Source organism: Aulonocara stuartgranti, assembly GCF_965226115.1.
Source record: "Aulonocara stuartgranti genome assembly, chromosome: 3".
Taxonomy (NCBI): Eukaryota; Metazoa; Chordata; class Actinopteri; order Cichliformes; family Cichlidae; genus Aulonocara; species Aulonocara stuartgranti.
This window is the reverse complement of record NC_138941.1, coordinates 46363989-46389623: the sequence shown is the minus strand read 5'-3', so window position 1 is coordinate 46389623 and position 25635 is coordinate 46363989. Positions and strand designations below refer to the sequence as shown.

General features: G+C 39.7%; 1 protein-coding gene and 1 long non-coding RNA gene across 2 annotated transcripts in view; both read right to left on the bottom strand.

Moving 5' to 3' along the window:
- LOC309703093 (scavenger receptor cysteine-rich domain-containing protein DMBT1-like) overlaps nt 1-23096 on the bottom strand; it is a gene marked incomplete at its 5' end in the record, with an annotated part of 42304 nt that extends 19208 nt beyond the window's left edge. Inside the window, 11 exons of the mRNA XM_082527796.1 lie at nt 4231-4542; nt 4733-5044; nt 5128-5439; nt 5577-5891; nt 11249-11560; nt 11751-12065; nt 16754-17065; nt 21832-22143; nt 22260-22571; nt 22665-23004; nt 23076-23096. Of these exons, the coding sequence (XP_082383922.1) occupies nt 4231-4542; nt 4733-5044; nt 5128-5439; nt 5577-5891; nt 11249-11560; nt 11751-12065; nt 16754-17065; nt 21832-22143; nt 22260-22571; nt 22665-23004; nt 23076-23096 (3175 nt within the window). The remainder of the gene's footprint in view (nt 1-4230; nt 4543-4732; nt 5045-5127; nt 5440-5576; nt 5892-11248; nt 11561-11750; nt 12066-16753; nt 17066-21831; nt 22144-22259; nt 22572-22664; nt 23005-23075) is intronic.
- A 202-nt stretch (nt 23097-23298) lies between these two features.
- LOC309697833 lies at nt 23299-25295 on the bottom strand. Its single transcript, XR_014273933.1, has 3 exons — nt 25244-25295; nt 23811-23831; nt 23299-23411 (listed from the first exon to the last, which is right to left on the bottom strand). It is a non-coding gene; the product is annotated as an uncharacterized lncRNA (long non-coding RNA).
- Between the last annotated feature and the right edge of the window lie 340 nt (nt 25296-25635).

Genomic DNA, 25635 nt, shown 5'->3' with positions numbered 1-25635 from the left:
AAAGGTACGTCTTCCGTTGTAGTTATCATAACATAATTGTTGATGTAGGTTACAATATGTGCCGAAGGGTTGTATTGAAGCAATGAAGTGATGAATAAATGTTTTCCAGTATGTTGTTTTGATATGTTTTTTTTTTTTGTTGCATTATTGATTTGTTTTTCACTGAAGCAGCTAATAAAGCATAATGGAATCCAATTTTGCCTCTTTCTTGTAAGATTCTATATGAGAATGAAACAATAATGCCAGTTATAGATAAATACAAAAAATTGAATGAATTACGAAACACAATTTTTTTTTTCTATTAGATCTGAAAATGTTGTGTAATACTACAACCTGAAACGACAAATGGATTGCATTGGCCTGTACAGGAGATAAAGGGAAAAAAATCAACAACAGCTGTGAAATGGAATAGTCCAAATCACCAAAGTAAACTGGACCTGGGCTTGTTGCAGGGATCTGAAGTTAATTAACATTTTGTGAGTGTATGCACTAAAACTTAGAACCATATAATAATAAATATGTGCGTGATGAAAGTTGGGCAGCACGCTAACATCCTTACTCCACTCTGTATGCTCGTATGGGTCTCACCCACACTCCTTTGATTTTTTTCCTCGTATTTGTTTTTTTGGGGGTTTTTTGCCTTTTCGTCAAGTCTGTCTTTGTTCATAGAAATGCTGCCGTGTTTTCCGTCATTTTGTACATAATTGTTTTTGGGGCAAATAAAATGCAGGTAGTGATTAAAACAGCAGAATTGATTATTACCAGTGCTGGAAATTCTAGCGCTTGCAGTGTTTTGATTTTGTTGCCACTCGTACCCACAATGCAATGCGCGAAAGTCACGTGGTCTGTCAATCTCCATAGATACCAAAATTTGCTGGTAGCACTTTAGTCATATTCATGGCACCCTGCAGCATTTCAGTTTTGCTCAAGCAAAGCACAAGATAAATTAAAAATCTTTTTTCAGTCTTTACTGTTCTTTGGCGTTACTGTATCCAAGTTCCTATGCGAAGGTCTTAGTAAATGCTGTAGCTCATTACAGGCTCTGTATTTATTGCAAAATAGGACTATAAGATTTTAAGCAGTAATGCACTTATTCTTGCAGTACTGGTTGTGTGTGTCGACACAACTAGTTATATAAATAAATTATCTGATTCGGTGTTACACGAAAACCATGATTTGTAAATTATTACTGTTAAAATGGGTAAAACTAAACAACTGTAAACTTCATCCTTCTGCTTTTTGAGAATATTTAAAGATATTTGTTGCAACTGTATTATTTTTTAACTTTTTTTTTCCTAAACTGTTTACAGTGTATTTTGTTATATTTTTTATTTCAAGTTCAAAATAAAATAGTCAATCTATCAATTAATTCATCTTTAATAATTCATAAAATGCAGTACAATACATAATTTATATGAATTCATAATAATTATTAATTGATCATTACTGAATCCAAGTAAGTAAAATAAGAGCAAAAAACAAAGCAGAACTACACACTCTCATGAAAAACAAACACAAAGGGAAGAGAAATCATTATCTAACTTAAACACATTATTGAAGAAGCCAAAGGTCTCCTGCTATGTGTGTCCTATTTAAGTATTGGTCTCATAAAAAGAAGCGTTTTTCATTAGTAAAGACAAAATAATTTAAGGCTTCTTGAATTTATATGCAGGTTTATATTGAAATGGATCCTAACAGAATGATCTTCCTGTTGTGTCTAATATATAGACTTCAATTATAAAGTAAAGTCAAGTAAAATCTAAATTTGATAGTCTCTTTGCTGAGACAAACCAAACTCATCACTGTTGAAAATTCATCACAGAAAATATTTGCTAAATCCATTGAAGTTAGCACTCTTTAACAGGTTACGTTTGGCTTACAACTAAATGCAGCACAACAGTAAACAAGCACAAAAAGCAGATATACTTTATAAAAATATGGAATGAATCAATAAGGTGCTTTTTAAAGGTTTTATATAACATTAGGTCTTTTTTTATACAGTTTTGGAAACAAACAGACTGAACTATGGAGGACACGTCTCTTGCTTTTTGAGCCTTTTCTTTTCTGGAAGTTTCTGCCAGCTCACTTTTACGTCATCAGATGAACCTCCCAACTTCTTTTCAACCTGTGTAACAGAAACGAGGATTTAATTGTTGCCTGTATTTTACAGATTCTCTGGGTAAAGATTAGAAAGTTGTCTCAGTGTAAAAGTAAGCTGTGTGTTTAAAAATTTGACTGTTTAGAGAAAGCATGTCTGTCTGGGAATTAGGCAAGTAAATTACCTTACTTGAACAGTACAGAGAAATCTCCATCAACAAATACGAACATCTTGAAGATGAAACTTTACTCTGCATTTAAGTATTCTATACACGTTACCCATTTCAAGATGTTCTCCCTCACAACGGGGTCTGTCATGTCCACTTGGGAGTTGACATCAGCCAGATTCAGTTTCACCGAGAACTTTTTCCGTGAAGCTGGTGGGATCATAAAATTCTCTTTAATTTTAGTTCATATCTATACAGTTTATATAATTACAGTCACCACCAACATTGTCAATATTTCTAACAGTGGTGTTTATGTGGGTGTCTCAGGTTCAAAACTGGTTTGCACTCATTTTTATGTCAAACTGGCAGCATGTTCTTGTTCTATACAAGTTACTGAACAACTACATTACAGTGTAATTGATTGTAATGATGACCCGATGGGATGTGAAAGGAATGAGCTGAGAGGTGACTGAACATAACTGTAGTAAAGTCTGTGTCAAAGCTGATTGTATTATTTCTCTTTCTCTGTGGATAGAGGTGCATTATAGACAAAATGATTTTCCCAATGAGATATATGATGAAGCAATGAAATAGTTATAATTACCATTTTTAACATTCTGTGGATGATCCAAAATTTTTCTCACCTGAACAGATGACAGTAGCGCTCTGACCACGTTCACATTTTTTTATTCCAAATCCACTGTGTTTACACTCAGTTAGAGAACTTTCATTTCCTGAACAGGTCACATTATCAAGCCAAATCTGTCCAGTTCCTGGACCAAACTGAGCCGATTGAGGAGTCTTTACTGCCGTCCCACAGTTCAGCTCTCTGCAAACCACCGCGGCATCATTTAAGTCCCAGCCGTCAACACAGACTGTTCCCCAGATGTTATTGTAGTAAACTTCAACTCTGCCAGAACATCGAGTCGATCCAGACCCAGTTAATCTGACTGGACCTGTGAGGCAAAAAGATATGAAGAGTATTTTGAAATATTCCTTAAAGTAAAAAAGAGAAAAATTTCATGTATGATGCACAAGAACAGACTGGCTTGCCCTGTATTGAATATCTAAAATTTCTCACCTGAACAGATAACACCTGCGTCATTGCCATGTCCATAGATGTATGTTCCCCATCCACTGTTTTGACACTCAGTCAGAGAGCTTTCACTTCCTGAACAGGCAACATTATAAAGCCAAATCTGTCCAGTTCCTGCACCAAAGTAAGAAAACCGAGGAGCCTGTAGTGCCGGTCCACAGTTTAACTGTCTACAAACCACCTCAGCATCATTTAAGTCCCAGTTAAAATCAGAGACTGTTCCCCAGATGTTATTGTGATAGATTTCAACTCTGCCAGAGCATCGAGTTGATCCAGATCCAACTAATCTGATCGGACCTATGAGACATAAGATTTGATCAATATTGGAATTTGTTCCTGATAAATAAATATTGATTTTTTTTATTGTATGAGACACAAGGACAGATTACATTTCAATGTGTTTATTATCTAAATGTTATCTCACCTGAACAGATCACACCAGCATCTTTATCATGTCCACACTTTTTTGATAGAAATGCACTGTGCTGACACTCAGTTAGAGAATTTTCATTTCCTGAACAGGTCACATTGTCAAACCAAATCTGTCCAGTTCCTGCACCAAAGTGAGCTGATCGAGGAGCCTGAAGTGCCGGTCCACAGTTTAACTGCCTGCAAAGCACCGCAGCATCGTTTAAGTCCCAGCCGTTGTCACAGACTGTTCCCCAGCTGTTATTGTGATAGATTTCAACTCTTCCGGAGCATGGAGTCGATCCAGATCCAACTAATCTGATTGGACCTGTCAGGAAAAATAATGAAGAATATTCTGAGATTGTTAATATTATTCTTCCTCACATTAACAAAAGTATTTCAGACACAACATCCAAGAACAAAGTGATCTTCATTCTCTTGAGTATCTGAAAGTTATCTCACCTGAACAAATGACACCAGCAGTCTGATAATATCCACAGGTGTATGTTCCAAATCCAAGATGTTGACACTGAGTTAGAGAACTTTCATTTCCTGAACAGCTCACATTATCAAGCCAAATCTGTCCACCTACTGCCCCAAAGTAAGCTGATCGAGGAGCCTGCAGTGCCGTCCCACAGTTTAACTCTCTGCACACCACCTCTGCATCATTTAAGTCCCAGCCGTTGTCACAGACTGTTCCCCAGGTGTTGCCATAATAGAATTCAACTCTTCCAGAGCATCGAGTCGATCCAGACCCAACTAACCGGACTGGACCTGCCAGGCAATAGAAGTTATTTATATTTCAATTCCTCTTTGCACTAGAAAAACCCCAACACTTTTATAAATTTATAAAGCACTTTTAAAAACAACAGCAGGGCTGAACAGATGCTGTGAAAACATTTAATGTATGACAGACTAGACCAGGCTGACCAACAATGACATGAGTATCTAAAATGTTTCTCACCTGAACAGATGACACCAGCATCTTGTTGATGTCCACAGTAGTTTGTTCCAAATCCACTGTGTTGACACTCAATTAAAGAACTTTCATACCATGAACAGCCCATGTTATCAAGCCAAATTTGTCCAGTTCCTGCACCAAAGTAAGCTGATCGAGGAGCCTGTAGTGCTGTCCCACAGTTTAACTGTCTGCAAACCACGTGAGCATCATTTACATCCCAGCCATTATCACAGACTGTTCCCCAGCTGTTATTGTGATAAACTTCAACTCTACCAGAACATCGAGTTGATCCAGATCCAACTACTCTAACTGTACCTATCAGGCAAAGAAGTTGAAAAAGTATTTCATATATGACACACAATACCAGACTAATCTGCAATGGCTACAATTTTTCTCACCTGAACAGATCACACCCGCATCCTGACCATGTCCACAGCTGTTTGATCCAAATCCACTGTGTTGGCACTCAGTCAGAGAACTTTCATTTCCTGAACAGGTCACATTATCAAGCCAAATCTGTCCAGTTCCTGCACCAAAGCGAGCTGATCGAGGAGCCTGCAGTGCTGTCCCACAGTTTAACTGTCTGCAAACAACCTGAGAATCATTTAAGTCCCAGTTATCATCACAGACTGTTCCCCAGGTGTTACTGTGATAAATTTCAACTCTGCCAGAGCATCGAGTCGATCCAGACCCGGCTAATCTGACCAGACCTATTTGGCAAATAAATAAATAAATAAATAAATAAATCTTTAAAATGTTGGTTAAATTACATAAAAATAAAGATTTTGTAGATGATACAAAGGAACAGACAGACTTTCATTTTCTTTAGTTTATAAATTTTTTGCACCTGAACAGAAGACACCAGCATCTTGTTGATGTCCACAGTAGTTTGTTCCAAATCCACTGTGTTGACACTCTGTTAAAGAATTTTCATTTCCTGAACAGGCCATATACGAAAACCAAATCTGTCCAGTTCCTGCACCAAAGTAAGCTGATGGAAGAGCCTGTAGTGCTGTCCCACAGTTTAACTGTCTGCAAACCACCTGAGCATCATTTACATCCCAGCCATTATCACAGACTGTTCCCCAGATGTTATTGTAATAAACTTCAACTCTGCCAGAACATCGAGTCAATCCAGATCCAATTAATCTGATGGGAACACCTGAAAACAAAACAGGGAACATTCATCTAACAACTCCAACATCATTGTGAAGTTTGCGGACGACACTACAGTGGTGGGTCTTATCACCAACAGTGATGAGACGGCTTACAGGGAGGAGGTCAGCGCCCTGACCCACTGGTGTCAAGACAACCATCTCACCCTCAACGTCGCAAAGACAAAGGAGTTGATAGTGGACTTCCGGAGGTGCAGAGAAGTACACACCCCCATCACCATCAACGGCGCTGCTGTGGAGAGAGTGAGCAGCTTCCGGTTCCTTGGCGTACATCTGGCTGAGGATCTTACGTGGTCAGTACACACAAACAAAACAGTGAAGAAGGCGCAGCAGCGCCTCTTCTTTCTCAGGAGACTGAAAAGATTCGGCATGAGCCCCCGCATCCTCAGGACCTTCTATCACTGTGCCATTGAGAGCATCCTCACTGGATGCATCACCACCTGGTATGGCAACAGCACCGCCTACAACTGCAAAGCTCTCCAGCGAGTAGTGCGGTGCTCTGAACGGATAATTGGAGGTGAGCTTCCCTCCCTCCAAGACATCTACAGGAAGCGCTGCCTGAGGAAAGCGGGGAGGATCATCAAGGACTCCAGTCACCCCAGCCATAAACTGTTCAGACTGCTTCCATCAGGAAGGAGGTTCTGCAGCATCCGGTCCCGTACCAGCAGACTGAGAGACAGCTTCTTCCACCAGGCCATCAGACTGCTGAACACTTCATAGACACCTCAGCTTCACTACTGGAACTTCAACATTATGCACTCCATACTGTACAGTAACGCCACTGTTTTGCACATATTCAACTCTGTATATTTTTATATTTTTATATATTTTATTTTATTATTCTTTACTATTTAATTTGTAAAAATGTGTATACACACACACACCCACACACACACACACACACACACACACACACACACACGTAGAAAAACATTTAGTATACACATCTAGAAATGCATACACTATTATATATTGTACATATATTTATTAGTTTCAGGTTGGCCATTCTTGTATTTTGCTCGTTTGTGTTGTTGTGTTTTGCACATCTCTGTTGCTTGTGGGGCTCGCACACAAGAATTTCACTCGCATGTGCTGTGCCAGTGTGCCTGCACATGTGATGTGACAATAAAAGTGATTTGATTTGATTTGATTTGATTCATTGTAAATGGTATTATGTTTAATTTTCACGACTAGTTAACTATGTTCAACATATATTCTAAAAAGTCTTAGCGTGCCATCACACATCCCATTTTTCTATTGCCCATCTATCATCATTATTAACCCTGTTTTCTTCTCGTAGTAATTCCTAATGCTGTTTGGATGCAAATGGCTCTCCTACATGCATGTAAACTGAGCACGAGGAGCATGTGGGTCTCTCCTTCTTGCTTTCTCCCTCACCACCATAAACTTTGCTACTAGTTTTTAGTTGCTTCTAGCAGATATGTTTAATTATTACTAATCAAATAATCATTCTTATAAACAAGAATCTTTCCTGCTCTTTTTCCATTGTTGAAGGAAAAGAGCAGGTAAAATTGAAGGAAATTTGAAATTTGAAATTGCTGACTAAGGATGAAGGTATATTTGGTAAGAGTCATGTTGCTGTGATGACACTCGGTTGCATCAAACTGATATTGAATCAGTGTGCAGTTTTACTAAAACAATGATGGACTCTATAGTTTTCTCTCGTCCTTTGCCCTATCAGCCAGATGTGACATGTAAGCCATATGCAGTGTTGGGGAGTAACGGAATACATGTACCGCCGCTACGTATTTAAAATACAAAATATGAGTAACTGTATTCCGTTACAGTTACCGTTTAAAAGGGTGGTATTCAGAATACAGTTACTTTGTTGAAATAAATGGATTACACTGCGGTACTTTCCTGTTTCATATAGTCGCGGGTCTCTGTCTCTCGCAAGAAAAGTTGACCCAGACAACAAAGTAAAGCTATTTTTCGGCTACGAGCCGACAGGGACCCCGCCGTATTAGTCAGAGGTCCCTTTACTACAGTTCGGAGTCGCGGACCTTCAGTAATAGTAATAAATCACACGGCAATAGTACATTCACGTTGTTGTAAAAAGCACGATAATATATTAAGTAATCCAAAGTATTCAGAATACGTTACTGTCATTGAGTAACGTAATGGAATACGTTACAGAATACATTTTGGGGCATGTATTCTGTATTCTGTAATGGAATACATTTTAAAAGTAACCTTCCCAACACTGGCCATATGTTCTTCTTAAACTGCTGACTGACTCAGGGTTGTCCACAGAATGATGTGGGATTCTTAGGTAATATAAACAATTCTGGGGAAATCCTGGTCCTGTTAAAAAAACTGGCATCCATCCCACTTTAGATGTAGGAATTTATTAAACACCCGAAAACATCATGAAGGAGAGTTACAGTCCTATTTGCCTCCTTGCATCTTCCATCCACCAAAGACCTTATTCTCATTGATCAGGGGTGGCCATCTCCAGGCCTTGAGAGGCAGTGTCCTGCAGGTTTTAGATGTCCTTGATCCAACACAGCTGATTAAAATAGGTAGATTACTTCCTCAATTTGTCTTGAAGTTCTCCAGAGGCTGGTAATGAACTAATCATTTGATTCAGGTGTTTTGACTCAGGGTGAGCTCTAAAACCTGCAGGACACCGGCCCTCGATGTCTGGAGTTGGCTTTTCTTCCTTGTTAGTAAATAAATTAATTGTTGATCAAGATAGTGATTTATTCGGCCTGACAGACACCTGGTTGGAGCTAGATGAATATGTTAGTTTATATGAGCCATACTGCCAGAAAACTCAAAGCACAGGCCGAGGAGGTCGAGTGGCAGCAGTCTTTCACTTCCACATATTATTCAACCATAGACCCAGACAGAGTTTCAATATGACTCTTGGCCTTGTCCACTTAATTGGAAAACTAAAAAAAACAGCTTTATTTGTTTTAATCCATCATCTACCAGACCATTATAGTTTCTATCTGAATTATCTAGCTGACTTTTGTATTTGTTGCTCAGTACTGATTAAATAATTATGGCAGGTGATTTTAACATTCATGTACTTGGTGAAAACAACGGCCCCAATAATTAATTTATTATTAGACTCAGTTGGCTTCTCTCACTTTGGATCTTGTCCCGAAATATTGGTCAGAAACCAAGCATTTAACAATATTCCCTGAAAACCCTCTTTTGTCTGATCATTTACCAACATTTAAATTTACAATGAAGTACACAGCAGTGGTGGTTAAATTTTTGTTATCGTAGGTGTAATGCTGAAAGTCCTGTAAGTTTAAGGCAGTGATTCATCCACTTTTATCTTCTTAAATGCTACCTGCCGGTTACCTAAACCTTTCTCCTTCAGAGGTCAGTTATTCCATTAATAGTGCTATTTTTTGTGCTATAAAAAAGCAAGGATATCTTGAAGTTTACACAGCAACATTCTCACCTCAAAACATCTTAAAAGTTTATTTTGTGATCTAGAAAGAGTAATATTTCAAACTCCGCCACTCTGCGTTCCTCTGCAACTGCCTCGTTTGAGTTTCGGATGAAATGCATTCTGGGATATTTGCCTGGGTTTGGCTATAGTAGCTAGCAAGCTGATTGAAGACCAAAAAAACCAATCAGAATTTTTGCATCCAAGTCTGTCACTGGTTGGTTTTGTGGCACAAATATAACGGTGTACAGAAAGAGTTGAACGCGCAGGGGCAGAGACGTTGAGAGCGCAAGCAACACATTGCCAGCGGGTCCACAGAGATCTTAGCAAGAGCAAATGCAAAAACTGAGCGAGAGGGCCTGTTATTGTGTGTTTATATGGATGCAAACACTGAAATACATTTTTTGCACGCAGCAATGAATTTTGTTTGCACAAATTTAGGTTTTCTTCACTCAAAATAAATTTCTCGTCAAAATGCAACACTTGCACCTGCAAATTTTTTTTACGTGTGCTCAATTGGTTTTTTTTTTTACGTGTGCTCAGAATAGTGGCACAAAAATAACACCATACCCATCGAAGTGGGATTGTTGTGTGACTTCCTGTTAGTTCCCCAGCAAGCCAGTAAGTGTTAGTCTGTGTCCCAATTCAGGGTCTGCACGCTTGAAGTACGCATTTTAAGTGTAATTACGTCACCACCACGCGACGAAGGCTGTCCCAATTCGAAATGTACTTCAAATTTATACTCCAAATGCGCCATCGATTTCCCCAAATATCAAGCGTGGTCCAGTGCACGCTTCGTGGTCCCATTTACCCCAAAATTCATAGCACAGCGGTGGGTGTGGATAATTTTGCCGCAAAATACGGCAGAAGGGAGCAGCCGAAGAGTGAACTGTCAAAAGTAAGTACTGAATATGATGTCACTTATTTATGTGCGAATGTTTAATAATGAAGAACATTAAAACTGTTGGCCACATGTCGGCAAAGTTGTGTGACATTAGTGATGTCTGTACTTTCAGCGTTAACTTGGTTGTAAAGCCAACCAAGTGCTGAAAATGACTTTTCAGCACAGAAATGAAGCCCAACAATCATGTTTTACAGTCCTGTGGTCTCAGCCTCAGATACTCAACTAATCAAAGTGATGTCATCACAAAAATGAATGACTAACAAAACATTTTTCTCCTTCATTTCTGTCACACAATGCTGTATGTAACGTTTCTCACGGTTAGTATCATGGTTGCTAGGCAACCTGCAGCGCAACAAAGCCTAGACCGTCTATTTCACAGGCCTCTCACTTCCGCACTTCTCGTACTTATAGTACGCACCGTACGTAGTACGCGTAGTGTGCGTACTTCAAGCATGCAGACCCTGAATTGGGATACAGCCTTAGTCTGCCATGATTGTGGAATTTACTAATGGCTGCCTGTGTTTTTCCCAGGAGGATTGCAGGAACTAGAGGACAGTCAGCTCAAGGAGTGGAGACATGGAGCACTGGGATGGAGAGAATACACAGAGCAGGAGTCTGGAATGCACTGAGGATTTGTTTTTGGATTATTATTTACTGCATCTTGAAAGAGCTGATTGTAAAAGCGAAGCTCTCAATTTACTAGTCGATCTACGTCCCTACCCTCACCTATGGTCACGAGCTGTGGGTAGTGACCAAAAGAACGAGATCGCGGATACAAGCGGCAGATATGAAAAATACTTTTTTTTTTTAAGTTTTGTATAGAAATTACACAAAATTCAGAGCATGGAGTCGATCCAGATCCAACTAATCTGATCAGGCCTGTCAGGAGAAATAATGAAGAATATTCTGAGATTGTTAATATTATTCTTCCTCACATTAACAAAAGTATTTCAGACACAACATCCAAGAACAAAGTGATCTTCAGTCTCTTGAGTATCTGGAAGTTATCTCACCTGAACAAATGACACCAGCAGTCTGATAATATCCACAGGTGTATGTTCCAAATCCAAGATGTTGACACTGAGTTAGAGAACTTTCATTTCCTGAACAGGTCACATTATCAAGCCAAATCTGTCCACCTACTGCCCCAAAGTAAGCTGATCGAGGAGCCTGCAGTGCCGTCCCACAGTTTAACTCTCTGCACACCACCTCTGCATCATTTAAGTCCCAGCCGTTGTCACAGACTGTTCCCCAGGTGTTGCCATAATAGAATTCAACTCTTCCAGAGCATCGAGTCGATCCAGACCCAACTAACCGGACTGGACCTGCCAGGCAATAGAAGTTATTTATATTTCAATTCCTCTTTGCACTAGAAAAACCCCAACACTTTTATAAATTTATAAAGCACTTTTAAAAACAACAGCAGGGCTGAACAGATGCTGTGAAAACATTTAATGTATGACAGACTAGACCAGGCTGACCAACAATGACATGAGTATCTAAAATGTTTCTCACCTGAACAGATGACACCAGCATCTTGTTGATGTCCACAGTAGTTTGTTCCAAATCCACTGTGTTGACACTCTGTTAAAGAATTTTCATTTCCTGAACAGGCCATATACGAAAACCAAACCTGTCCAGTTCCTGCACCAAAGTAAGCTGATCGAGGAGCCTGTAGTGCTGTCCCACAGTTTAACTGTCTGCAAACCACCTGAGCATCATTTACATCCCAGCCATTATCACAGACTGTTCCCCAGATGTTATTGTAATAAACTTCAACTCTGCCAGAACATCGAGTCGATCCAGATCCAGTTAATCTGATGGGAACACCTGAAAACAAAACAGGGAACATTCATTGTAAATGGTATTATGTTTAATTTTCACGACTAGTTAACTATGTTCAACATATATTCTAAAAAGTCTTAGCGTGCCATCACACATCCCATTTTTCTATTGCCCATCTATCATCATTATTAACCCTGTTTTCTTCTCGTAGTAATTCCTAATGCTGTTTGGATGCAAATGGCTCTCCTACATGCATGTAAACTGAGCACAAGGAGCATGTGGGTCTCTCCTTCTTGCTTTCTCCCTCACCACCATAAACTTTGCTACTAGTTTTTAGTTGCTTCTAGCAGATATGTTTAATTATTACTAATCAAATAATCATTCTTATAAACAAGAATCTTTCCTGCTCTTTTTCCATTGTTGAAGGAAAAGAGCAGGTAAAATTGAAGGAAATTTGAAATTGCTGACTAAGGATGAAGGTATATTTGGTAAGAGTCATGTTGCTGTGATGACACTCGGTTGCATCAAACTGATATTGAATCAGTGTGCAGTTTTACTAAAGCAATGATGGACTCTATAGTTTTCTCTCGTCCTTTGCCCTATCAGCCAGATGTGACATGTAAGCCATATGTTCTTCTTAAACTGCTGACTGACTCAGGGTTGTCCACAGAATGATGTGGGATTCTTAGGTAATTTAAAAATTCTGGGGAAATCCTGGTCCTGTTAAAAAAACTGGCATCCATCCCACTTTAGATGTAGGAATTTATTAAACACACGAAAACATCATGAAGGAGAGTTACAGTCCTATTCCACCAGGGACACCCACCCCGGAACAAAAGTGTCAGGCAGGCAGTGGTGCACAGGACCAGGAACAGGAAATGAGTCTCTTGGGGGGCGAAAAGGCAACAAAGAGGTATCGAAACATGGGGTAGGGCTCTCAGGTAAGAATTCCCCGGGGACCCGGAGGGGCTGGCCGAGGACCAGTTCAGCCGGGGAAACCCAGAGGTCTTCTTTAACCGTGCTACGCAATCCCAGCAAAACCCACGGAAGACGATCGACCCAGTCGCCACCTGTTAAGGAAGCCCGGAGCGCGGCCTTAAGTGACCGGTGAAACCGTTCGCTTGCGGGTGGTATGCTGTGGTGCGGTGGACCTTGACCCCCAGGCCGTCAGCCATAGCAGACCAAAGCTCAGAAACAAACTGGGGGCCCCTGTCTGAAGTAATGTCAGCAGGGGGGCCGAAACGTGAAACCCACGTTGACAAAAATGCTGACTCTGAAATGGCCGCCAACTGGCGCTGCTGGCATGGGCTCCATGGGTCAGAGACATTGGACATCGCAAACGTCAAAGGTTTGTGGTCAACGTACGCAGTAAAGTTGCGACCCTCGAGGAAAAAACGAAAATGTCGTGTCGCGAGGTGCAGGGCCAGCAACTCCCTGTAAAAAACACTGTACTTGCGTTCAGCATCCCGGAGCGTACGACTGAAAAAGGCAAGTGGTTGCCAGAGACCTGGAACCCGCTGTTCCAACACCCCACCCACTGCCACGTCGGACGCGTCGGTGGTCAACGCAATCTCCGCCGACGGAAGCGGGTGTGCCAGCAGGACGGTGTCAGCCAGCGCAGACATGGCTGCGGAAAACGCATGGACGCGTTCCGGCAGCCAGTCAACCGGATCTTTGGATGTTTTACCTTTTAAGGCAGCATAGAGTGGCTGTAGCAGGTGGGCAGCTCTGGGGAGAAAGCGGTTGCAAAAATTTATCATCCCCAAGAACTCCTGCAACGCTTTAACCGACGTAGGACGTGGAAAAGCCGAAACGGCCTGGACTCTGTCGGGCAACGGAACCACACCTTCAGGGGGTAATGACAGCGGTTTTAGGAACGCACAGGAACTTGGTGATACCCCCGCACCAAGTCAATTTTAGAAAAAATCAACGTTCCGGCGAGATTGGCAGAAAAATCCTGAATGTGGGGGATGGGGTAACGGTCATTCTCCGTGGCATTATTTAAACGGCGGAAATCTCCGCATGGCCACCACCGACCGTCCGATTTGTCCACACCCGTGTCGTTGATGCTTACCTCCACATTGGGTGTGAGTAGAGCCCTTTAATGGTCCACCACAATACCATCTCTAATATAAAGTAGAGATGGGCCGATCCGATATTATGTATACTGACCTAAATTACTGGATCGGCTATCGGAGAGAAATAAAAGTGTAATCCGATCCATTAAATATCACGAAAGCACCTCACAAAACTTGCGACACGCCATAACTCGCCTCATAACCGTAGGATGTTGGAGCGGTATGCATCACGTGATAGAACGGCTGTGGGGTGCGAGACCTGTCGGTGGTCTGGTTGAGCATTTGGAGCTTCGCTACCAACCCGGCATTTCATCTCCGACAAAGTTATCCCCGAGAGAAGTAAAGCAAGTGTGTAAGTCCATCTCTGAATGTTTGTAAAGCATTCCCACGTTAAGCTTAACAAACGATATATGGAGCGACTGCCTCTTCTTGCTGCTACTTCAATCGTGAAACTGATCAATGATCAGCTGATCGGCTTTTCTGTTGCAAGTCCGTCTCTCTTCTTTGTTTTTGGCCCACTTCGCACCAGAAAGAGGAAACCAGCGGATAAACAACAGCAGCACGTTTGAGCTTAATAAGCTGTTGTTAGAATTTATTTAATATTACTTTCTACACCAGGATCTTTTTCTACGTAGCTGATGGCTGGTAACTGTGCAGGGGCGGATCTAGCAAAGTTTAGCCAGGGGGGCCGATAGGGCATTAACAGGGAAAAGGGGGCACAAAGAAATACTTTCTTATTCTCATTTAAAATGTCTAGCTTTTATTAAATAACTATCTGACACCCAAAGTTTTAATTTCACGTAAAATGAATAGAAGTCCATTACTGTATATAGTAACTATTAAGTCTAATATACCCTAGTAAGCTATAGTACTTTTTCCTTTGGGAAGATACCATCTGTGGAGTCTGCAGTTCTGTTAAAGAAAGATGTTGAATCTATTTAATATTTCTTGAAAAATAATTGATTTCTGTGCATTTTCTTTCACACTGGATCAAATTAAGGTTGATTACGTTGATTAAGCATCATGAGGTGGAGGGTGAGGGGTGGTTCCCTATTTTTTATTTATTTTTTGTTGCTAGGAGTTGGAACCCTATTAGTTAGGCTGCTTAATATTTACGCTAAGTACTCTATAAAATACCAGAATAGGGAGGATGGTGTAGGTTTAAGTTTATTAGATTGATCAGTATTTCTGAACTATGAAATATTTTTTTGCATACAGGTATAACAGAATAGCTTTAGTATTGTTTTTTTTTTTTTTAATTGAGTATGAACCTATTCAAAATGTAGCAAGATATTTAAAAAAAAACAAACAGTTTTATTGATTAAAAAACACTATATCGGATTCATATCGGTATCGGCAGATATCCAAATTTATGATATCGGTATCGACCATAAAAAAGTGGTATCGTGCCATCTCTAATATAAACTAGACCACAAATCTGTCAAAGTGAGATACAGCATGCCAATAGTGCCAATAGAGGACAAGAAAGCTCACAGGCAGGCATTTAAAGTTGGAGAAGATTTCTGGGGGTCAGATTTCTGTCTTTCTCCCTTACATATTAACTTTTAGGGTCATAGTTTGTTTATTAATATACAGTGATTTTAGTTAGCTATCCTTGTTGTTTGTTAATTATTTCCAGCGTTTAAGTGTTTTCTGTGCCTGCCTTGTGTTCCTGGTGTTGTGTCTAGTGTCCCCGGTTCAATATTTGTGTTATTTCATGTTTTACTTTGACAGTCCCCTGCCCTGCATCAGTGTATTCTTTTCTGCTTTATGTGTGTGGTGTAGTGTAGTGTGTATAGAGATATATCTATATATAAATAATTTTAATTATAGTCTGTGCTTCCCTTTTGGTTTCATGTCGGATCGTCTGCGCCTTTGCTGGTCTTTCCCCTGTGTTTCCAGGTCTCAGGTTTTCCAGTTATGTTTCCTGTTTAGCTTTCCCAGTATAGGTTTTGTTAGTTAGTTTTCTAGTTGTCATTGCCTTTGTGTGTGTGTATCTTTGTTTATTTGTGTTTTCTAAGATTTGTATAGCCCTAACAAAAGGCGAGCCTTTTGATATCATCATCGCCAGAGGTGACAATTAGTCAAGTTGGAAGTTACTGTCAGTCTCATTTTCTGATTGATTTCTGTTAGTTCAGTTTTGTTAATGTTGAGTGACTAAGCCTGAATCTGCTTCCCCATTGTATGGTTGGTTCCTGTTCATCTTCCTCTTTGGTCTCTTCAACTGCAACTGTGTTGAGGCGTCTTATATATTAGAATCCATTGAGCCATATATTTAGGAATTTTGAAGCAAACCAACACTCTTGACACAAGAATTGTGTTAACTACAAAAATAACTTAATAAACATCAACCAACCAAAAATAGAATTTCATCCTGACTCAGAAAGGTATAAGACTTCCAAATCTGAGTTTATGACAACTATATAACACCCAAAATACAAAAAATTAATCATGAAATAAAGTTTCCCCGTTTGCAGATAAAGATTTTACCATTGAAATCCTGCATTGAATGGTTACTGTGCAGCTTAATTTGATGGCTAACGCTTAATTTCAGTATGAAACACATCAACGAATGGACAAAAAATCTGTAAAGGGAAACTGTTGTATTTACAGTGTCTGACATGGTATAGATGATCGGAAAAAAAAAATTCTCACCTGAACAGATGGCACCAGCATCGTGATCATGTCCACATTTGTTTGATCCAAATCCATTGTGTTGACACTGAGCTAAAGATTCTTCATTTCCTGAACAGGTCACATTATCAAGCCAAATCTGTCCAGTTCCTGCACCAAACTGAGCGAATGGAGGAGCTCCTAGTGCCGTCCCACAGTTTAACTCTCTGCAAACCACCTGAGCATCGTTCAAGTCCCAGCTATCATCACAGACTGTTCCCCAGCTGTTATTGTGAAATATTTCAACTCTTCCAGAACATCGAGTCGATCCAGATCCAACTAATCTGATCAGATCTATCAGGCAAAGGATGTGAAGCAAATTTTTAATGTGTCTTAAATTAACAAAGAAAAATTATGGTAGTATATACCAGTTGAACGTTTTAAAACACCCCAATTTTTCCACTTGAATTTCATGCTTTTATTTCTTATTTACCCTATGCCTAAATTTGTATTTTGCCATGTTTTCTTATATTGTATTGTTGCTATATTTCTGTACTTTGGTAAGGTGACCTTGAGAGTCTTAAAGGGGCCTATAAATAAAATGTATTATTATTATTATTACTATTATTATTATTATTATTATTATTATTATTATTAGTGGTCATAGTAAGCAAGTCTTAGTTTCAACTGTGAAAAGAAGACTTTGCCTTGTTCTGATATCTTGGCAATTGTTTTCTTGCTTTAACTCATCTTGTCAAACCTGCAACTCAAAGAGGTTTGCCTAGGTCATGAAACGCCACCAATGGACTACTGAAGAGTGGAAGAAGGTATTATTGACAGAATAAAAATTTGAAATTTTCACTTCATCACACAGGATCTTTGTATGTTGTAAGTAGGTGAAAGGATGGTTCCACGCTGTGTGGTAACAACTGTCAAACATTGACGAGGAAGTGTGATGGTCTGGGGCTGTTTAGCTGGATCCAGTGTCAGTGACTTGTAAAGAAAAGTGAGATGCACTCTGAACCAAAATGGCTTCCTCTGTCACAATTTGACTGTGCGGAGCAGGCAGGAAGGGACCCAAATGCAGACTCGTAAGCGGGATATGGACTCAAAACACAGCTTTAGTTGCTGAATGGAAAATAATACAACCCAAACTGGGAAATTAGAAGACCTAAACACACAGGGAGGCACACAGCTATGAGGGAGATGCTGACATAAATACACAGGAGGATAACGAGTGCAGTGAGAACACACAGGGAACACAGCTGACACAACATGACGTCACAGAGGAAGCACAACTAGAAACACCGAACATGGAAACACAAGAGCTTCACAATAAAACAGGAAACGCAGGAACATGATGCAGGAGTGGAGGAGAGGCAGACGAGAAGAGCAAGGGAACATGAGGGAGAGAGAGGAGAGATGACGACCCCTGGAAACAGAATGGAACACAGGAAGGGAAACAAGACGCAAGGGGTGTCACGGTTCTGGGTCCGTTGGACCCAGTATTTTGAGTTTATTATGTTTTGGTGTAATTTTGCATCAGGGATTGTTTTCTTGTTCTCTTGTTGTGTTAATGATGATGATGATTATGATGTTTATTATTAGAGTTTCATGTTTGTGTTTAGGATTTGTTCTTCGGTTGGGTCTGCTTAGTATATGTCTAGTTCCATGTGTCATTTTCTGTCTGTCTCTCAAATGTCAAGTCTGTGTCTTAGTGTGATGGTTTCTTGTTCCTGTTTTATTGTGAAGGTCTGCATCTTATGTTAGTGTGGGCAGCTTGGTTCCCCCCGTCTCGTTAACCCTGATCTCTCCCAGCTGTGTCTCCCTCCTGTTGCCCATTCGCTGATTACCACCCTGTGTATATTAGCCCTGTGTTTTCCTGTGCTCAGTGTCGCGTCGTACCCTCAGACCCTGCCTGTGTGTTCCTGCTTGGTTTCATGGTTTGGTTTGGGTTTTTGTTTCATGCCAGCAATAAAAGCTGTGGTTTTAGTTACATTTCGTCTCGGAGTCCTGCATTTGGATCCACATTTCCACCTGCCCGCACGCAGAGCCCTGACAAGGGGCTCATATAACATATATAAAAACAGACGGATAGAGACATAGAGGGCAACTAATAATTAAGAATATAAACAGGGAATAAAAGAAACTCACAATACAATAACTAAGACTATAAATGAACCTTAACATAAACCATAATACAAAATATTATTAGAATACAACAAAATAAAAAATGCTGGCTCAAAAGGACCCAGAACCTTTACAACTGCAGCATTCTGCAGCACCATGCAGTTCCCTCTGGTATGTGTCTAATTGGTAAGAGGTTCATCCTACGGCAATATAATGACCCAAAACTAAGTCCAAGCTATGCCAGAACTACCTCAGGAAAAAGAGAACAAAACCGTAAGCTTGAAAACATGGAACGGACAGCACAGTCTCCAGTCTTAATTAGCCCCATCACGGTGGTTTAGGATGAACTGGATAAAAGAGTGAAAGCAAAGCAATCATGCATTTATGGGAACTTCTGCAACAAATATGGGAAGAATTTTCTGAAGAATATTTTATTTCTATTGCAGATAGAATGGTGTGTTTAGCTGTTATATGTACCAAAGGTGCTTACTTCGATGTGTCAAAAGATTAGCCCTCTACTGCATGACTTTTTAATTTTGGGGGAAAAATATATTTCTCCCTTTTTTGGGGGAGCTTTAGGGTCCCTAATAATATATCAATCATAAAATTTGACACCCTGCCCCCCCCCCAAACAGATATTGGCTTGTTGCTTCAAGGCAACACTGTGCAACAAGGGTAGTAAAATGCCAAGTAATTCTATAATAAGCTGTATTAGTACAACAAGGATGAACAAATAAATAAACAACAAACAAACAATGTAAACATTTCACAAAACAATAAAACACCAAAATACATCCAACATTTGACCCTAACCCCATGCACGTGCGCGCGCACGCACACACACAGACACGTTGTGTTTCCATCACTTTTGGGGACATTACATTAACTTACATTAATTTCCTGGCGACTTATCCTGACTCTACCCATCACAAGTCCCTGCCTGAACCTTACCCTAACCCTGACTCTAGCCTTCACCCTAAAATTGAATGATTTACCTTGCCCACACAATGTGCTTACACATGGCCCACATACCGCAAAGAATGATGGCCCTTTGGTGGCCCAGACCTGGTTTGCCAGAGGTGGCCCACACATGGGCCAGCACAAGGCCAGTTTCAGACACCCTGGTCGTCCTGTGCTGGCCCATGTGTGGATTACCTTTGGCAAACCTGATCTGGGCCACCAAAGGGCCGTTATTCATTGTGGTATGTGGGCCATCTGTAGGTGGTGTGCAGCCACGGGCGAGTTGTAGACACACTGCTGGCCCTGTGCTGGCCCAGAACGGTTCCAGCTCTAGCCCCAGATGTCAGCATAATGTGTACCTTAATCAAGCCATGCAATAACAACATGTGCCAGAACATGCAAAACAGTGCAAAAGTAACATGCCGAAACTCTGTTCAGACAGTGAATGGACTGATTTTTATGTAGCGCTTTTCTACTCTCCCAGATTACTCAGAGTGCCGGCTTGATACCAGATCCTGGCCAGACCTGCTTGCTATGTGGGCACTAACACACACACAGACACAGTTACTTTACCAACTGACCCCGGACCCCTGAGCTCCTAAGTGTCCCTCAAACCTCATTCAGGGATCCACTCGTCAACTTCACTGTCACTCCCTGAAAGCTCACTGTCCTCACTTTCTGAGGACAGAAAGTGCACATTCCCTTGGTTTCCTTGCATAAAAAGTTTTTACATCCATGTCCTGTAATTATGAGTAGATTGTAAAGTAAAAAACATTGACTATGATCATATAAAAGCACACAAACACATCTCTACACACATATCCAAATGCATTATATTGCCTGAAAAAAATTGGGCTAACTGCGCAGTGTTGCCTTGAGGCAACGAATGAAAATGAACAGTTTTACACTATATACACTCAACAAAAATATAAACGCAACACCTTTGTTACTGCTCCCATATTGTGTATCTGGAATGAATTTTAGGAATGAATTTTAGGTCTCTACGTCCATCCCATGGGGAATGGGAGCAGTAACAAAGGTGTTGCGTTTATATTTTTGTTGAGTGTATATTCATGCACATACAAGTATTTTTTAATATACATTTACTTCACTATAAACATGTAAAATAGTGATCTTTATCTTGCCTCCTGATGGAGATGTCTCTGATGTAGTGCAGCTTGCAGAAAGGGGCCCTGCCCCCCCCCCAAATCAAAGTCACACCACCTTCAACTCATCATTTTATTTGAAAGAGATGTGCCTGGTAGCATTGTTTGAAAAAAAAAAGTTTTTTTTTTTTTTTGAAGGGCCACCATAAGGCATGAAAATGTGGTTTGTTGCCTCAGGGCAACGCTATGCAGTAGAGGGTTAGAATACATTTTGGTCTGTAAATTTAGTCCATGGTTTAATTTTAATTTTAATTACTTATTTTTACTATGCTTTAATTTCAGAGTTCAATGACACATTACACTGCATAAATAAAATCATTATTAAAAAGAACTGGAGAAATTGGGGTGTTCTAAAACTTTGACCGATAGTATATTGCACCCAAGAAAAGATTTGGTTGAAATGCTTTCAGAATCAAAAATCTTTCTCACCAGAACAGACGACACCAGCATCTTGATTATGTACACAGTTGTTTGTTCCAAAACCACCATGTTGACACTGAGTTAATGAGCCTTCACTTCCTGAGCAGGTCACACGATCAAGCCAAATCTGTCCAGTTCCTGCACCAAAGTGAGCTGATCGAGGAGCCCCCCTTGCGGTCCCACAGTTTAACTGTCTACAAACGATCTCAGCATCATTTAAGTCCCAGCCATCATCACAGACTGTTCCAAAGCTGTTATTGTGATAAACTTCAACTCTGCCAGAACATCGAGTCGATCCAGAGCCAGCTAATCTGATCAGATCTATTAGTTAAAAGATGTGAAGAACTTGATAATATGTTCTTGACCTTGAAAGAAAATGGTTTCACTGATGACAGACAATTTCTGAATGATTCATGTGTCTTTGGTACCTAAACATTTTCTCACCTGAACAGATGACACCAGCATCCTGACCATGTCCACAGTTGTTTGTTCCAAATCCACTGTGTTGACACTCAGTAAGAGAACTTTCACCTCCTGAACAGGTCACATGATCAAGCCAAATCTGTCCAGTTCCTGCACCATAGTAAGCTGAATGAGGAGCTTCTAGTGCCGACCCACAGTTTAACTGTCTGCAAACCACCTCAGCATCATTTAAGTCCCAGCCATCATCACAGACTGTTCCCCAGCTGTTATTGTGATAAACTTCAACTCTTCCAGAGCATCGAGTCGATCCAGATCCAACTAATCTGATTGGACCTATGAGACAAAAGATATGGACAATATTTTAATGTTATTTGCAATAAAAACAACAAAGTATAACAAATAAGAACAGACTGACGTGCAATGTGTTCAGTATTCAAAATGTGCCTCACCTGAACAGATGACACCAGCGTCTTGTTGATGCCCACAGTTATTTGTTCCAAATTGGTTGTATTTACATTCAATTAGAGAATTTTCATTTCCTGAACAGCCCACATTATCAAGCCAAATCTGTCCAGTTCCTGCACCAAAGAGAGCTGATCGAGGAGCCTCTAGTGCCGTCCCACAGTTTATCTGTCTGCAAACAACCTGAGCGTCTTTTAAGTCCCAGTAATCATCACAGACTGTTCCCCAGATGTTATTGTAATAAATTTCAACTCTTCCAGAGCATCGAGTCGATCCAGACCCGGCTAATCTGATCCGATCTATGATGCAAAAGACATAAACAAAATATTTCATGTATGACACACAATAGCAGACTGACCTGAAATGTCATTGGTACTTAAAAGCTTTCTTACCTGAACAGATGACATCAGCATCATGGTGATTTCCACAACTGTATGTCCCAAATCCACTGCCGTTACATTCAATTAGAGAACTTTCATTTCCTGAACAGCCCACATCATCAAGCCAAATCTGTCCAGTTCCTTCACCAAAGTGAGCTGATTGAGGAGCCTCTAGTGCCGACCCACAGTTTATCTGTCTGCAAACCACTGCAGCATCATTTAAGTCCCAGCCATTATCACAGACTGTTCCCCAGCTGTTATTGTGGTAAACTTCAACTCTACCAGAACATCGAGTCGATCCAGATCCAGTTAATCTGATCAGATCTGAAATGAAAAATATTTTAATACTTTCCTGACAAAATATAAATCATTTATGACATAGAGCGAAATATGCTGTGTTCAGTATTTAAAATATTTTCTTACCTGAACAGATGACACCAGCATCATAATAATAATAATTATAATAATAATAATGATAATTATTGCGCATTCCCCATCCAGAGTAATGACACTGAGTTAAAGAATTTTCACTTCCCGAACAGGCCACATTATAAAGCCAAATTTGTTTAGCTTCTGGACTATAGTAAGATGATAGAGGAGCCTGTATTGCTGTTCCACAGTTTAACTGTCTGCAAACAACCTCAGCCTCGTTTAAGTCCCAGCCATTACCGTAGACTGTTCCCCAGATGTTATTGTAATAAATTTCAACTCTGCCAGAACACTGTGTTGCTCCAGACCCAGCTAACCTGATGGACACACCTAAAAACAAAATACAGAGAACACACATTGTGAATAAAACATACAGTATGTTTAATGTTTTCTTAATTTTGCTGTGAAATCATGTAGTAAAAATAATCTTAGAGGTCAAAACGTCTTACAAAATGCTTAACATGTTAATGTGTAATCCTATAAGTTCCTACAACATAGTAGCTACTTTGGCTGCTTTGTAGGTTTTCAAATGTCCTCAGACTGTTGCTTGATCTTCCTCTTTGGTGCTCTATAGTTGGATATTGTTGTAATATACAGTTTTGTTGTTGATGTTGTTAGCAATAGAGTAGAAAATGGTCCATGGTACTTCTTTTGCTAGCTTGTTAAGTAACATACACGTGTCAATTGTTTGAACTTGAAGCATTTGCAAAGTTGTTCTTGGATGCTTACCGGGTGTCTGTGAATGACCACCTGAAAGTGGATCATAGAGATAAACAGGTCAAATGAGTTTATTGCACATTATGATTCACATTTCTCAACATGTGTGTTAGAGAAAGGAAATTCAATCAGGGCCTAGTCCCATGTATAAGATTTTTTCTTCAAACTTACAAAATGGCTAAACAAAATGGACAAATTCAGTCCAGGTTGTAGTGATGCTGACTATGTCAAAAATCTGAATGTAAAGAATTACAAATCATTTTTACTGGCTTGCTAATTAAATAGCAAGTAAAAAACCCTGAACATTAGCAAATAACCGTATACTAATCAGTTTCAAGTAATGCAGTGTGGGTCACAACAGTCTACTCACTGATTTCCTTTTGATCACATTAAGAAATCAAATGTAACTCTATCTTCACCTAGCATGTAGCTCAGTTACAGTGACAGTTAGTAAAGAACTATTTAAAGATCGTATATAAAGTCATAAGTTTTAATCAAGTATTGGATCTGTATATGATGTGTTTGATGAATTACATATTTTAATTTTATGAAACATACAACAAACTAAATATACAAATTTTGTGCTTTTCAAATGTTGTATGAAAATTCTGGGTACTTCTTTCCAGGATAAACAGGTTAGTTTGCATTAATATGGGGAATTCCCAACTCTGTGTTGAACTGTGGCTTTAGTGGTCAGTGTTGGATCACATCAAGTGAAGCAGAGATTACTTTAAATTTGAAGACCCTTATAGTCATTCAGTGAATTCAATCATTATAATAACTTTATACAGTCTAGTTTAAAGACAACATACTGCTAGCGTAGGAAATGGAAACCAGCCACAATCACTGTGAAAATGCCACATTTTTTAAATTCAGTTCTATAAATCAACAAAGAGCAGCAGGTGAGCTGATCACAGCTTGCGTGCTAAGAAAGCCTAGTTGAGCTCTAAAAAGGGAGTTGTTAGTATTTTTCCTAACAGATCTTAGTGTTCCCTGCTTGCTGAATCTCACTTTAACCCCTGTTTTACACGTTGTCCAGGTGTGGAGGCAAAGTGACTCTCTAACATGTATGCAACAGAAAATAGTTATTTATTTATTTTATCCTCTTTGACTGCTTGTGTCCGATTCAAGCTGAGTGCATTCATTAGAATTTTAATTTAGATTTGAATAACATGTATGTTCTAATGTACTCATATTTTTTCTATTATATTAATATAGCAGAAGGTTCAGTTACCTGTGCCTCAAACAATGAGTAGAATTGTCTTCCAATGAGCTACTTTCTACTTTCTACTCTAAGTACATTTTTAACACAAGTATCTGTACTTCTACTTGACCTCCAGTCATTTCACAGTTTCCAGATAGAGTTTTAAAAATAATTTACAGTAGTTTGTAAGAGCTTGGTAACAAGAAAATGTGTACTCCAAATAAAAATCAGACTTTCTCACCTTTACATAAGAGAATTGTCATCACAGAGACACAGTAGACAAACTGTTGGAGAGCCATAGTTAAGTATACCTGTTTTAATTTGACTTCAGCTATTAAATACTGAAATTTGCTCCACCCCACCCACAGGCTCATGTGTCCTAACTCAGCTTTCCTCTCACTGACTACAGAACTAACATGAGCAACAAAAACAAGACAGCAAAGTTTTCCTGTATAAATATACAGTGTAATATAAAATATATAGCATATACACACAAATACAAAATAACAGAACAGCATATACATGACCAAATTCCTGAGACTGAATTTTCCACAAACACTTTCTTTAGCCAGTAATCAGATGTGTGAATTTAATAAAAATAAGCAGAAAAAAAAAAAAGAAAAACTTTGTTTT